Source organism: Phlebotomus papatasi, chromosome 2 (assembly GCF_024763615.1).
Source record: "Phlebotomus papatasi isolate M1 chromosome 2, Ppap_2.1, whole genome shotgun sequence".
Taxonomy (NCBI): domain Eukaryota; kingdom Metazoa; phylum Arthropoda; class Insecta; order Diptera; family Psychodidae; genus Phlebotomus; species Phlebotomus papatasi.
In genome coordinates this window covers 54,188,765-54,203,246 of record NC_077223.1, presented here as the reverse complement: position 1 = coordinate 54,203,246, position 14,482 = coordinate 54,188,765, and the positions used below count along the sequence as shown (strand labels likewise).

Genomic DNA, 14,482 nt, shown 5'->3' with positions numbered 1-14,482 from the left:
GATCTCTTGAGGATCTGACGGAGCAGTGAAAGGGCGCACTTGGAGCAAATTTCATAGGATTTGGCAGGATATAATGGATTGTGATCTTGCTGCTGGTGCATTTGGGCGTGCATTTCATTGTGTGTTTTTCTCTTCCTTCTCTCTCATGCACCATCCCACACATCGCTCGTGTGCCTTCACATTTGCCATTGTGAATGATTGTGTCCAGTGACATCAGCATGCCAATCGTCTTTCGCCGCTGACTTACATAATTTCTCTGCAGGCGCCTTCGCCACCACAGCCGTGGTGGATGGCGTTCGTGGGGGCAAGATGTTCTCCAAGACAACCAAGGCAATTGTCTGGGGAATGCAAACCAGAGCAGTTCAGTCGATGCTCGACTTTGACTTCATCTGCAGGTGAATTTATGTTTTTTTTTTTTTAGACATAGCTTGAACTCTAGGGAGATAGAGGAATCTTGTTGTTCATTCAGGATATCAGGTTAATGTAAATAAGTATTATATATATATATATATATATATATATATATATATATATATCATATTTTAAACTTTCAGAGGATTTTTTTAATTAAATTAAATTCTTCAATAAAGCGTATCGACACTTGTATAAAAAATATTTACTTTAAAAGACAAAAAAAATTCCTTTTGTAAGGCCTCTACACATTGGGAGCAATTTTCGGCAAAAATTACTTTTTTTAAGGAAATTGTCTGCACTGCTGTAGGTGGAAATGTCAAATTCTGTCAAAATGCAATTTTTGACATAAATTACCCTTAATGTGTTCACAGAAAAAAAATTTTGTAAAATTGTTCGTAAATGATTGTGAGGTCCTACTGGGCACTTACAAATGCTCGTAAATCGTGTAACCCACTCAAAAGTTTGTATGTACTTTTTGTTTTACAAACATTGTTCGTTACTTGAGTACTTGACGAGCAGTTTTTGTTCCTTTACAAACATTTGTTTGTAGATTTTTGTTTATCTGACAACATTTTACGAACAAATGACAAAATTTCACAAGCACTTTTTGTGTTTACATTTACAACAAAAATGCTCATCAAGGGAATACAAAACGAACCTTACGAACAATGTTTGTGGAAATATACAAACTTTTACGAATTTTTCTGTGGGTTATACTATTTACGAGCATTTCGTAAGTTTCCAATAGTAATTCATAAACATTTATGAATAATTTTACAAAATATTTTTTCTGTGTAGAGGCTCTTATGCCCAATGCACATTAACTTTTGTTTAGTATACATGTTTTTCACATTTCAATGAGAGTGATGCCCAGTGCACAATAACTTTTGTTTTGTAAATATGTTTTTGAAAATTCAATGAGAATGAATGAAATGTAGATCTAGTCATCTCGCTCTATCTCATAGGAAGTCTTGAAAACATGTTTACAAACAAAAGTTATTGTGCGCTGGTCATTAAGGTGTCTACATATTCTGAGAAAATTCTGTCAAAAAAGTATCAAAAATGTTCTAAAAAAATTGCCTACATATAAATTGGATTGCACTTAAAACAATTTGAAATAATTGTCGATGAAATCTGGTCTTACTGAAGACTACATACAGATATTTTTTTTTTTATTAACTGATGTCTGATACGATAATGGCAGTACAGTCAGTGTCTGATTAAAATTAGAAACATGTAAATAAAAATTCCCATACGCATTTGTATGTGAAAGTAAGAAATTGGCTTCAACTTTGAAGGCCACTCGCCAGGGACTAGATGTAAATTATCCAAAAAAGCAAATTATCTCCATTAAGGGCTCTACACATTGCGCGAAATTTTCGTCAAAATGGAGCATTTTGAAGTGAATCGTGTCAAAATGCTCTATTTTTATGAATATTTTATACAATGTATAGAAAGACCATTTGAGAATTTACATTGCCTTTGTCTCCCTTCGAGAGGAAACAAGTGAGAATACTAATAAGAAATTTTCTATAGACGAGAAGAACCGTCCGTTGTGGCCATGGTGTATCCTTTCACTGGCGATCACAAGCAGAAATTCTACTGGGGTCACAAGGAGATCCTTATTCCGGTGTACAAGAAGATGTCAGATGCCATGACGAAGCACAAGGAGGCTGATGTTCTTGTGAATTTTGCCTCCCTCCGAAGTGCATATGAAAGTACAGTGGAAGTTTTGGAGTATCCTCAGATCCGAACAGTTGCCATTATTGCTGAAGGTATTCCTGAGAATATGACGAGAAAACTCATTGTTATGGCACATGAAAAGGGTGTTTCTATCATTGGACCTGCAACTGTGGGTGGTGTTAAGCCAGGATGTTTCAAAATTGGAAATACAGGAGGCATGTTGGATAACATCTTGCACTCCAAGCTCTATCGTCCAGGAAGTGTAGCTTATGTTTCACGTTCTGGTGGTATGTCCAATGAGCTGAATAATATCATATCCAAGGCAACAGATGGTGTTGCTGAGGGTGTAGCTATTGGTGGTGATCGTTATCCAGGAACTACCTTCATGGATCACATTCTCAGGTACCAAGCTGATCCTGATATTAAGATGATGGTTCTGTTGGGAGAAGTAGGTGGTGTTGAGGAGTACGAAGTGTGTCAGGCGTTAAGGGAAAAGCGTGTTACAAAACCTTTAATTGCATGGTGCATTGGAACATGTGCTGGTATGTTCAAGTCTGAGGTACAATTTGGCCATGCAGGATCCTGTGCAAATTCTGAAAAAGAAACAGCTACAGCTAAAAATAGGGCTCTCAAGGAGGCTGGAGCTTATGTTCCGACGTCTTTTGACACCCTTGGAGATCTTATTGGGAATGTGTACACAGAATTGGTGAAGAAGGGTTACATTGTACCGGTGGAGGAAGTGCCACCACCAACTGTACCCATGGACTACTCTTGGGCCAGGGAGTTGGGACTTATTAGGAAGCCTGCCTCATTTATGACTTCCATTTGCGACGAGAGAGGGCAGGAGCTTCTGTACGCTGGAATGCCAATCAGTGATGTGCTAAACAAGAATGTTGGCATTGGAGGTGTCATTTCTCTTCTGTGGTTCCAAAAGTAAGTAGGGGTGACCGGGGAGGTTTGGGACAGGGGTAGTGTGGGACAAGGCAATTTTTTCATTATTTTTTTTTTGAAATAAATGGGATTTAACCATTACTCAATCGTAGGCAATATTAAGATGTATCTTGACTAAAAGAATGGATATCCTCAGTTTTATTGTTTTAATGTTATGAATACTTTCTTAAAAATTGATAAAAATTGTATTTTTTTTTATTTCTGAGTTTTGCTCTTTGTATTTTATATCAGCGATATATAATCAAAACCTTTTTATCTCATTAGGTAGCAGTGTAATCTGGGAACATATTTTTATAAAATTTTCAGAGTTTATACGCTGTTGTTTTTTACTTAAAATGTTTTAAATAACAAAATTAACGGGGGGATGTTTGGGACACCTGAAAGGGGATGAATGGGATGTTGATTTTCGACAAGATTGTAGGTGGCGTGCAATTTTTTATTGTGAAAATGGAGGGTAATGTCCAGTTTCTACTGGAAAACTCCCTCTTGTGCAAACTTTACCAGTTGAGCAGTTGTCTACAAGGGACAATTAAACCATCAATATCTTGGGAATTAATAATTTCTTCTCCAGAGGATATTCGACCTTTGCCCAATCCCCTTAAAAACTATTTTCTCGAAAATTTATCGAGCAATATGCTCTACAATTCTCACAAGTTCTCCAGAAATGGCAAGGCGAGAGCTTATTCAGAGAAATAAGAAAATAAACAAGTACAATGCAGTTGTAAAATCAAACAGGAATCCGTCAATGATGTTCAAAACTAAAAGTTCCAAGAAAATCTACTCGATTGAGGGATTTGATGATCATGATTGCAATATTTAGAATAAAAAAAGCAAAGAAAGTAGATGCAAAAAAATAAGAAGAAAATACTTTAAATAATTAATTGACTACAAATGACTCTAATGTACAAAAAAAATTGATATTAATTTCTAAGTATGAAATAAAAGATTAAACATTTTTATTTCTATTAGAAATATTTTTAATTTAGTATTTAAATTTAATTAACCTGCTCCAATACCGCAAATTATGCGAGAACAAATGTGTCCCATACTGCCCCACATCGGGGAGGTTTGGGACAAAGTATCAAGTTAAATGTTTAATCTTCTCCAAGAAAACTCAGTTGTTTCCTAAGTTCTATCGAGTATTTTTTATAAAGTCAATACCCATGAGTATCCAATAGACCGCTTAAAATTGTAATACACTGTCGTGATTTTTTGGAATAGGGGAGACTGGGGCAAAAAGTCACAAATCGAAAAATTCAAAATTCAATATCTTTCATGGTAAAAAGGATAGCGGCTCAATTTTTTTTCTATAGATAACCTCCATAGAGCTTCTTCAATGTCGAAAGTTTCTTAAAATTCGAACAAGGAATTTAGAAAATAAAAAATATCGAAATTTTTAGCCCTATTTTTGAAATATTTTCCTTGCAGAAGATAACAAATATTATCTACTTATTTTCCAAAATTGATGCACTGGTGAATATTTTCTAAATAATTTGGATTTTTTGAATACGAATCCGCTATCTTTTTTTAGAATTTCACAAAAGTTCACAAAAGTAACAAAAAAGCGAAGCAATTTCTGATGTCTCATGGTGAAAAGAAACATCATTATCATATTTCGCCGGTTGTTGTTTGCATTGGTCAAACGATTTGCAGTCTTTTGTGTGTTTTTTTTTTCTAAAATACTTTGAAAAGCGCTCTTCTCGTTTTCTCACTTTTCCTGCAAAGAAAACGGTGTTTTACAAAGATGTAGATGAACAAATTTTCTATGAAAATATGTCCTCTAGGTATTTTTTCAAATTTACGGAAGCGAATCAAAATATGATAATACCCAATGTCTGGTACTATTTGCCCCAACATTTTTGAGAATAGTCACAAAATTACCTTTTAGAAATTGGCTCGATAAACGTATTTCCTTACAAAATAGAGGAAAATTACTTTCACAAAGTTGTAGAGCGGTAAATTTCCTATAAAACTGTGCTAATTAGAAATTTTTGAAGCGCTCGAGTAGTTTGTAAAAAAATAAAATATCCGTTTTGTGACTTTTTGCCCCAGTCTCCCCTACTGTCTCAAAGTCAAAACATGAAAAATGTCCCAAATCTCCCCGGCCTCCTCCAGATAAATATAATTACAATTTTAAATAATCGTTTTTTTTTTGGAAACACAACCATTGAACTTTATTATTTTTTTTTAAACTTATTCTATGGATTCCTCATACCAAATCTTTAATAAGAAAAATAAATATTTAATTTATTAAAAAAATAATATTAAGAAAATAAAATAAAATAAAATGGAGAAACAGCAGAGATATATAGAGCCAGGGGCATGGCAGTTCCCATGTTTCCCGTATGTTTCTAGCGCGCCTAAAAAACTTTTGGGTTTATTAGCTGTTTTCTTCTGTCAGTATAGAATGAATTAGCAAAAAATATAAATGCAAAATAAAAGCCAGCTTAATATTGAATAGGCAACCGAAAACCCCAAATTGGCAACCTACGTAGTTTTGGAGATATTTCGTGAAATGTGTACGAAAACAGGGAAACATTTACACTAAAATCGGTCGCATTTTTCAGAGCTAATGTCACCCCCTATGTATAGAGCTATAAAATTTTGGAATACCTCTAAATTTTGTTTTCTCAATGACTCATCCCCGGTGGCATCGAATGATCTCAAATTTTAGTATGTTACAACTGGGCCTAAGACCTTTCGATAAAAAAAATTGAAGCGCCTCTTGACCCGAGTTCGAAGGGGTCAAATAGCCATGTCTCCGGTTTTAATTGTCACAATTTGAAAATTTTTTTGTGGATCTCACCTGTCCCTACTCCAACCCACTGTACCCTGGCCTTTACTATATTCAAATGGACCGGACTCTATCTCTAATACTTATATAGTCGATTTTAATGAACTTTTTTTTCTATTGTTGACCTTCTGTACTCAAGCTATTTAAAATAGAAAATGACCAATGATGATAAGCCCTGATAAGCTTATGGTAGGTGAGATTCTCTACAGGTAACTTCAAAGTGCTTGCATCTCGGAATGCTTGAAAATTCGATTGTTATATTTTGGGGGTAAAGAATACGGTCGACTGAACTGTTCTTGGCGGCCGAAATGGATAACACTGGCTTGACTGGATTCTTTATGCCCCTACCACAACTTTTAGATCGATAAAATTTCGATAAATCAAAATTCGTGTCCCTTTCTTTCTCAAAACATTTACATAAGTCTATCCCACTCTTTCGGTTTCAGAAATAACAGAACCAAATTTAATTTTGTGTGATTATCAAAAGAAGAAGAAGAAGAGTGCGAAAGAGTAGGATTGACATATTTAAAACTTAAAAAAAAGAAAATGATGTGAATTTAGACTTTGTGAAATTTTCATGATCTGAAAGAAACCATTATTTTATTTATTTCGATGTACCGGGCTATTTCTGCCATTTTTGTACATTGTACGGTTTACAAATTTATGATTCAGTTTACAACGTTTCATGAAAAATGTCCATTTAGACGCTTCAATCATTTGCACCGGGCGGGCCTCGATCTCACAACTGTGACAGTCGAGCAAGGGGTCACACCGCCCACGAGCCGAACGCTCTTACCAATTACACCACGAACCCCCTCTGATCTGACAGATGTACCGGTACTGCCGGAACCATTACAGTAGACTCTCACTCAATCGGCTCTTTCTCAATCGGGCGTCAAATTTTGTTGACAGTTTTCACGCTTAATTATGAAGCTAATTTGCTCAAATTCGCTGTAGTTCTTCCTATTTTATCGTAATTCTTTATAATTGAGCACTTTTTGTGGAATTTACAGAGGCTTTGACGCTAAATTCTATCGCTAAACCGGATGACATTTTGCCCCATATTCACGATTGAGAGAGAGTCTACTGTACCACCAAAATTCAACTCACAATCGAATTTTCAAGCAGAACAAGTGATTCCCAACCCACAGATTTAACCCAAATATTGACAGGAAAAATTCCTGCCTCTACCCAGGATTGAACTGGGGGCCTTTCGCTATCTAAAGCTTGTCCCGGATTTAAGTCCAAGTTTTCAACATGAAGTTAGTCACAATAGGAATTGAGTTTTGTTTTGATTTTTTTTGACGTTTCAAGAGAATTTCATCAGCTTTTCATTTCTAAAAAATATATTGAAAAAGGTTGTGTTTTGGCTGAGAAAAGTGATAAAAATGGAGAACCTGCGCAAATTGATCGTGGACACGTACCTAAAGAATCCAAAAGCGAGTTATTCTGAAATCGGAAGGATCACCGGAAAGTGTCCATCCATGGTGCGAAGGGTTATATTACGCTTCAAGGAACTCAAGACTGTTGTTCGCAAGCCAGGATGTGGTAGAAAACCTGAATCTGTAGACAAGAAGATAGAAAAGAGTGTTGGTGCTTTTCCAGAAGCAACCTTGCCTTTCAGTCAGAGATGTGGGCAAAAAGCCGGATATCTCCAAGAGCTTAGTGCAGAGAATCAGAGAGAATAACGGATTGATAACGTACTACAAAGCTCAAGCTGCTCCCCATCGCACGGACAAGCAGAAGCAAAGTTGCCAAAACGTGGTCGAGAAATCTGAATGATCGAGTTTTGACGACGTTCGACGAAACTGTCGTAAAAGGTGAATTTACTCAGTTGCCCGGCCAACAGTTTTACACGGCGAAGACTCGTACGAGTGTAGCCAGCAAGTACAGGTTCAAAGAGTACGACAAGTTCCTGAAGAAATATGTGGTTTGGATGGCAATCTGCTCTTATGGACGTCGCAGCGAAGAATTTTTCATGACAGGGACGATGAACGCGGATATCTACATTAAAGAGTGCCTCCAAAAACGACTTTTGCCACTGTATCAAATCCACGACATCTCTCTATTTTGGCTTGATTTGGGATCATGCGAAAGCCACTCTGGAATGGTTTGCCAACAACAATGTCAAATATGTAGGCAAGAAAGTCAACCCACCCTGCACTCCAGAAGTCCGCCACATTGAGAAATACTGGAGAATTTTGAAAGGAGACTTGAAGAAGAAGGCTAATCCAGCCAAGACTTCGCACGAAAGTGGAAGAAAGTCGTCAGAGATCGTGAGGACGACCTTGTCCAAAGTCTTATGAGGGGAGTAAAGAAGATGGTGCGAGATTTCGCAGAGAAACCGCTTGAATAAAACACCATAAAGTGGATTTGAATCACAATGAAATACCCTTTCAAGAAATATAAATAGTATTTTTATATGTACTCTAGTTTTTTTTAATGAAAGTCATTTTTCTTTTTGGAATTTAAATTGGAGACACACCTTAGGCGATTGCTCTACCAACTGAGTTGTGGGGGCACTGGCTCTGATTCTCTTTACCACTAATCTTAACCAATTGCCAAGTGCATTTCAACTCGTTTTCAACTCACTACGAACCTGGAGAAACGGTATCATCTTTACAATTGAACCAGCAGCCCATCTTGGTAGAGCATTCGCCTAGATAGCGAAAGGCTTCAATCCTGCGTGGAGGCAGAATTTTTTTCCTGTCTCTATTTGGGTTAAATCTGTGGGTTGGGAATCACTTGTTCTGATTGTCGCTCTCTGTGCATAAACACAAAAATTTCTTGGGATTACGTACCAAGCGAACCGATGTTTGTTCAACCACGAATTTTCAAGCATTCCAAATTGCAAGCATACCGAGTTACAAGCACTCCCTCCCAAGTTACCTGTTAACAATTTCAGCTACCATAAGCTTATCTGGGCTTAACACTGGTCTTTTACCGTTTAGTCGGACATTTTGTCCATGTACGAAAATTCCCTTGAATTATTCCTAATACAAGTTTTTTTCAAGGTCAAAATTCAAAAGAAAGAATATTTAGAAAGGATATTATTCCTTTTAGAAAGGGTAGTTTTGGGCATTGCTTGAGGCAAGGTTCGGTTCATTGGAAATGTCTTGGAATTCTTAACAACTCTGAGCTGAATTAAAACAGGAAATTAATCAATAATTAATTTTTATCTGAATTGCAATTATTAGGTAATTTTCTGCAAATTTGTATAGATTTTCCCCATGATAAACTTCTTTTGGGGTATAAGCATGTATATCACGAGCTCGAGCATTCTTCAAAGTCGGGATACTCTCTCAACCCTTTTTTGTTTATTTTTTATTGTTTGGCAAATATTATATCATTTTTAACGTAATAACATTTTTTGGTTAGATGTCTCCCGCCGTACGTGTGCAAATTCTTCGAGATGTGCTTGATGGTGACTGCTGATCATGGTCCTGCTGTTTCTGGAGCCCATAATACAATCGTTTGTGCTCGAGCTGGAAAGGATCTCGTATCATCGCTTGTCAGTGGATTGCTTACAATTGTAAGATCTATTAGAAAATCAATGGAAAAGATTTGTTTTTTTTTCTTTTAATTACTTGCTTGGTTTTAGGGTGATCGTTTTGGAGGTGCTCTCGATGGAGCTGCTCGTCAATTTTCTGAGGCGTACGACTCAAATCTCCATCCAATGGAATTTGTCAATACGATGAGGAAGAAGGTGAGCTAATATAATTTTATTTTGAAGATTTTGTAGATGGCTGATATAAGAGAATTTTTTTTTGCAGGGATTATTGATCATGGGCATTGGTCATAGGGTGAAATCAATTAATAATCCAGATATTCGTGTGAAGATCATTAAGGAATTCGTGATGGAGAATTTCCCGGCCAAACCTCTGTTGGAATATGCTCTTGAAGTGGAAAAGATCACCACGAGCAAGAAGCCTAATTTGATCCTGAATGTTGATGGTGTTATTGCTACATCTTTTGTTGATATGCTGAGGAACTGTGGGTCATTCACGAGGTAACGGAGAGGACTTTAAGAGGTTTTAGCGAGTTGTTCTTTTTTTATTAACCAGAAAAATTTGATAAATTTTCAGCGATGAAGCTCAGGAATACATCAATATTGGAGCTATCAATTCCCTGTTTGTCTTGGGACGCAGTATCGGCTTTATTGGCCACTATATGGATCAGAAGCGTCTCAAACAGGGATTGTATCGTCATCCATGGGATGATATTTCTTACGTGCTTCCTGAACAATTTAATTAAAATTGTAGGGAAGGAGAGATGAAGATAGAAAAGAAAACTTGCTTAAAATTATCTTTCTTTGGCACACAAGAAAGAAAATCCATAAATCAGGTAGATGACTTTCCAGAGGAGAAGATGGGAAAACAAGCATTCAATGTTCATTATTTAGGATAAACAAAAAGAAAAGAAAAAAAAAAAACAAAACAAAACACAAAGTAAGTTGATAAAAATACATAATAATGAAATAATCTAGTGAGGAAGAAAGAAAAATTTTTCTAGTAATATTTAGAGAAAACGCACGAAATTTTCACTGTCCTATTTCATTTTCATGAAAATAGTTTAATCTATACGGGATTTTTTTTGTCATTTTTAGAGGGGGAAATTTTCATGCTGAATATTAGATTTTACGGTGAAAAATTGTTGATGAAAATGCCCAATATATATTTTTTCGAAATTATTTTTCTATCACCGATTAATAAGAGATCTCGTGAAAGTTTTCCTCTTTATTGTTTTCTTTTTTCTTCAATTAATTCCCTGTCTTTTGTACATTTATTTTATAAATAATTTACATTTAATGAAAGTCTCTGATTGAGAAGATTTTCATGCATTTTCTTTTTAATTTTCATATTAGAATCTCTCTGATGGAAGATGGGGAAAATTTATTGAGTGACTAAAATTGATAGTGAAGTTTTTGTAACAATTTTTTTTTTTGTAATAAATATATGGTTCTTTTTTTACATTTTTTTTATATTAATGGAAGATGTTTTATTGCCTTGTTTTGAGCATTTTGGAAAATAAAACAATTGTAATGAGCAATTTATAAAATAAAGATTACACAAATAAAGACCGAGGACACCAATCTTTGTGAACATAAAGTTCTGAAAAATACGTAAATTTTTCATGATTCTTAACCCTCATTTATCCAAAAGCAAGAAAAAGTAATAATAATTAAGACAGAAGGTGATTGAAGAAAATTAATTTACCGTTCAGGTACTCTAAAGTGGTTACAATATGATCCTAGAGGACATTAAACTTAACGATTTTATTCGTATCGGTCTTACATAAATGAATAACTTGCAATTTATCTTTTCTTTTTCACTCAAACACGGTTGTCGGATTGAATGAGGCTTATAAAGATATTAAAAAAAAATCATAAAAAATAATAAAATACTTGAGTTGATCATGAATAAAACTTATTTTCAGTTCTTATGTCCACAATCGGTGTGACGTTTTAAGTTTTTTTTAATGAAATAATATTAAATTTTAAATTATTATGAGAAATCAAATAAGAGTTTTTTATCTGTTTTTTTTAAAGTATGTTTAAAGTTAGAGAATCCAAAGTAAAATTTCATGAAAATAAAAAAAAAGAAAACTCAGAGACGCACAAATTTCTTGAAATAAAATCCTCTGAGTTTTGATAAGTAAAAAAAATAAAGAGTAAAATTAGGCAAAAAAACCAATATTTTTTATTGATATATTTAATGATATTTTGAAGAGGGAGAGAGAGAGAGAGAGAGAGAGAGAAAATCGGTTTAAGTTTAAAAGAAATGGGATCTCAGAGTGATAATTCGGAAACAGAAAAACAAAAACGAAAAATATGCCGAAATAACATGTTTTTTGATAAAAGGTAAATATTTTTTTTTACAAATTTATTCTTTTTTCTCTCAATTTGTTGGAGAAGTCCGTAGAGAACTACCATTGATTGTTTCCTGCAACTGAAAAATTTGCACTTGTTAATGTTAATTGAACAAAGAATATAAGAAAGAATTAAGAAAGAAAACTAACATTGTAGATTTTGCACATTCCTAGAATATTAATGAAAACAAAATGCACAGAAAAATATTTTAGCAAAAATACAAAAGGAGGAAAGGAACAAAAAGTCCATCAGAACAAAATTGTTAGTTATTGGAGGAAAATGAGATAAAAAGGCTTGAGCAAGGATAAAAATAAAGAAGAGAATTTATAGAGAAAAGAAATCTTTGAAATTGCCCTATTCCTAAGTTTATTCTAGCTTTTCTTTTGGAAGTGATTGCTGTTAATATGGTTGTTGTGGTGGTTTTCTTTGTTATTATCTTTGTGAAATGAAATTTTTCCTGCTACTAGTGATAGTGAACAGATAGGATGGAGTCGATGGAGTCATAAATTATGGACGTTTATTAATCGTATCGGGATATATTTGTTACAATTCAATCGTGTTGTCGTGTGTTGGAAGAATCTGCTGATCGTAGGGGAGTGCCTGTTCTGGAAAAAATGATCAAGTCTTTTGCAAAAGTTAAATTGAATCTCACGAAGGTGAAGTTGTAAATTTGTTGAGATTTCAGGAAAATTATTCACATCATTCAACGCGACGAAACAATCAGAAGATAAGATATATATGAGCTTTTTGTTAGAGTTGATGCGCTTATTAAAGAAAAGGTCTTCTTTTGTCCAAAACAAAAAGCATAATCTTCCAAGCAACAACGCGAAATCGTGTGTTCCATTACATAACAGACAGACGCTGCCAAAATGCTAAAGGGGTTGCTTCACGGGGAATTCTTCAGCACTTTAGAACATTCTTCATGTATTGAGCCTATTGTTATTTGTTCCAATATCTAACGAATATGAGTGCAAAAATATAAACTTTTCAGAACCTATCAAAAACCATCTTTCGAACTATCTTCAAGAAAAAACTATCTCTTCCTAAAGAAATGAAATTGATTAAGCTTTCATATAACACTATGCAACAAATTGACAACTTTTTTTTGGCACACGGATCGCACATGGTACGTTTGATAGGGTCGAGTCTCCTGATCAAGAATCTGTTTTTGGTTTTGTTCCTAGACGTCTCAATTTTTGTTAATTATTTTTTTTATATTTTCTCTGCTTTGCCTTATATTATCCGTTATATCGCGAGTTCTAGTGAACATAAATTAATAAGTTTAGGTCCGTTGGAAAGGTAATTAGTTGTGCTTCAACTTTGTAATGTACTTGATTTTTGTAGAAAAATTCCTTGGGTGCGAAAAAATCAAGTCTATCTAAAAATTCACAAAAAAAATACCTTAGAGGAGCATTTTAAAAAATCATATAAATTAAACTAAACTAAATATCAATGTACTCTCTTCAGCACACAATAGATACCACTTAGGACTACATTTCGTTCATAGATGACATCCTGATCCGATTCCTCTAAATACCTAATTTTTTTTTATTTTAGCCATTTTCTAAAAATACGACATCTCTAGCTTAGTGCAAATTTTTCCAAAAAATATTATTTTCTGAACATATGGATGATGATATCGACTTCAAATGTTCTCACTATCCTCCGTAAGTTGATCTAAGGACTCCAAATGACACTAAAATTTCCTCTACATGAATTTTCTTATCCTCCAGAAACCATTCTTTTGGGAATATCTTAAGAACTAAACAATCGATGACTTTCAGTTTAGGATATGTTTTAGAGACCGTCCTATCGGACTTTTCACCCATACATCTCACAAACTCCCTAAACTCCCTAAAACATATCCTAAACTGAAAGTCATCGATTGTTTAGTTCTTTAGATATTCCCAAAAGAATGGTTTCTGGAGGATAAGAAAATTCATGTAGAGGAAATTTTAGTGTCATTTGGAGTCCTTAGATCAACTTACGGAGGATAGTGAGAACATTTGAAGTCGATATCATCATCCATATGTTCAGAAAATAATATTTTTTGGAAAAATTTGCACTAAGCTAGAGATGTCGTATTTTTAGGAAATGGCTAAAATGAAAAAATTAGGTATTTAGAGGAATCGGATCAGGATGTCATCTATGAACGAAATGTAGTCCTAAGTGGTATCTATTGTGTGCTGAAGAGAGTACATTGATATTTAGTTTAGTTTAATTTATATGATTTTTTAAAATGCTCCTCTAAGGTATTTTTTTTGAGAATTTTTAGATAGACTTGATTTTTTTCGCACCCAAGGAATTTTTCTACAAAAATCAAGTACATTACAAAGTTGAAGCACAACTAATTACCTTTCCAACGGACCTAAACTTATTAATTTATGTTCACTAGAACTCGCGATATAACGGATAATATAAGGCAAAGCAGAGAAAATATAAAAAAAATAATTAACAAAAATTGAGACGTCTAGGAACAAAACCAAAAACAGATTCTTGATCAGGAGACTCGACCCTATCAAACGTACCATGTGCGATCCGTGTGCCAAAAATCGTGTTGCATAGTGTAATATTATCTTTGGAGGACAAGTTATAATCAATTTTTCTTTACGATTTTATGTGAAAAGATTTCGTTACAAGGTGTTTATCATACATTTGATGAATAATTTACCATGGCATATACAACCTACGAAAAAGCTTTTCCACCGTTTTGCTCTGGAGGTTGGGCACCAAGGCTAAGACGGCGGTGGACGCAAAGACACAAACATATC

At 34.5% G+C, this 14,482-nt stretch overlaps 2 protein-coding genes across 7 annotated transcripts in view; both read left to right on the top strand.

Annotated features, from left to right (window-relative positions):
• Positions 1-12,051, top strand: part of LOC129801672 (ATP-citrate synthase) — a 38,609-nt gene extending 26,558 nt beyond the window's left edge. For 2 of the 6 annotated variants that reach the window (XM_055846939.1, XM_055846938.1), the window contains exons 7-12: positions 263-395; positions 1,951-3,030; positions 9,221-9,374; positions 9,444-9,548; positions 9,616-9,851; positions 9,928-12,051. In XM_055846939.1, the coding sequence (XP_055702914.1) occupies positions 263-395; positions 1,951-3,030; positions 9,221-9,374; positions 9,444-9,548; positions 9,616-9,851; positions 9,928-10,096 (1,877 nt within the window). In that variant the 3' untranslated portion in view covers positions 10,097-12,051. Of the gene's footprint in view, positions 1-208; positions 396-1,950; positions 3,031-9,220; positions 9,375-9,443; positions 9,549-9,615; positions 9,852-9,927 lie in introns of all 6 variants that reach the window. The other 4 variants (XM_055846937.1, XM_055846936.1, XR_008751718.1 and 1 more) reach the window with 3 other exon arrangements.
• Positions 1-14,482, top strand: part of LOC129801718 (rhodanese domain-containing protein CG4456) — an 887,636-nt gene that overhangs the window by 246,896 nt on the left and 626,258 nt on the right. The window lies entirely within an intron of this gene.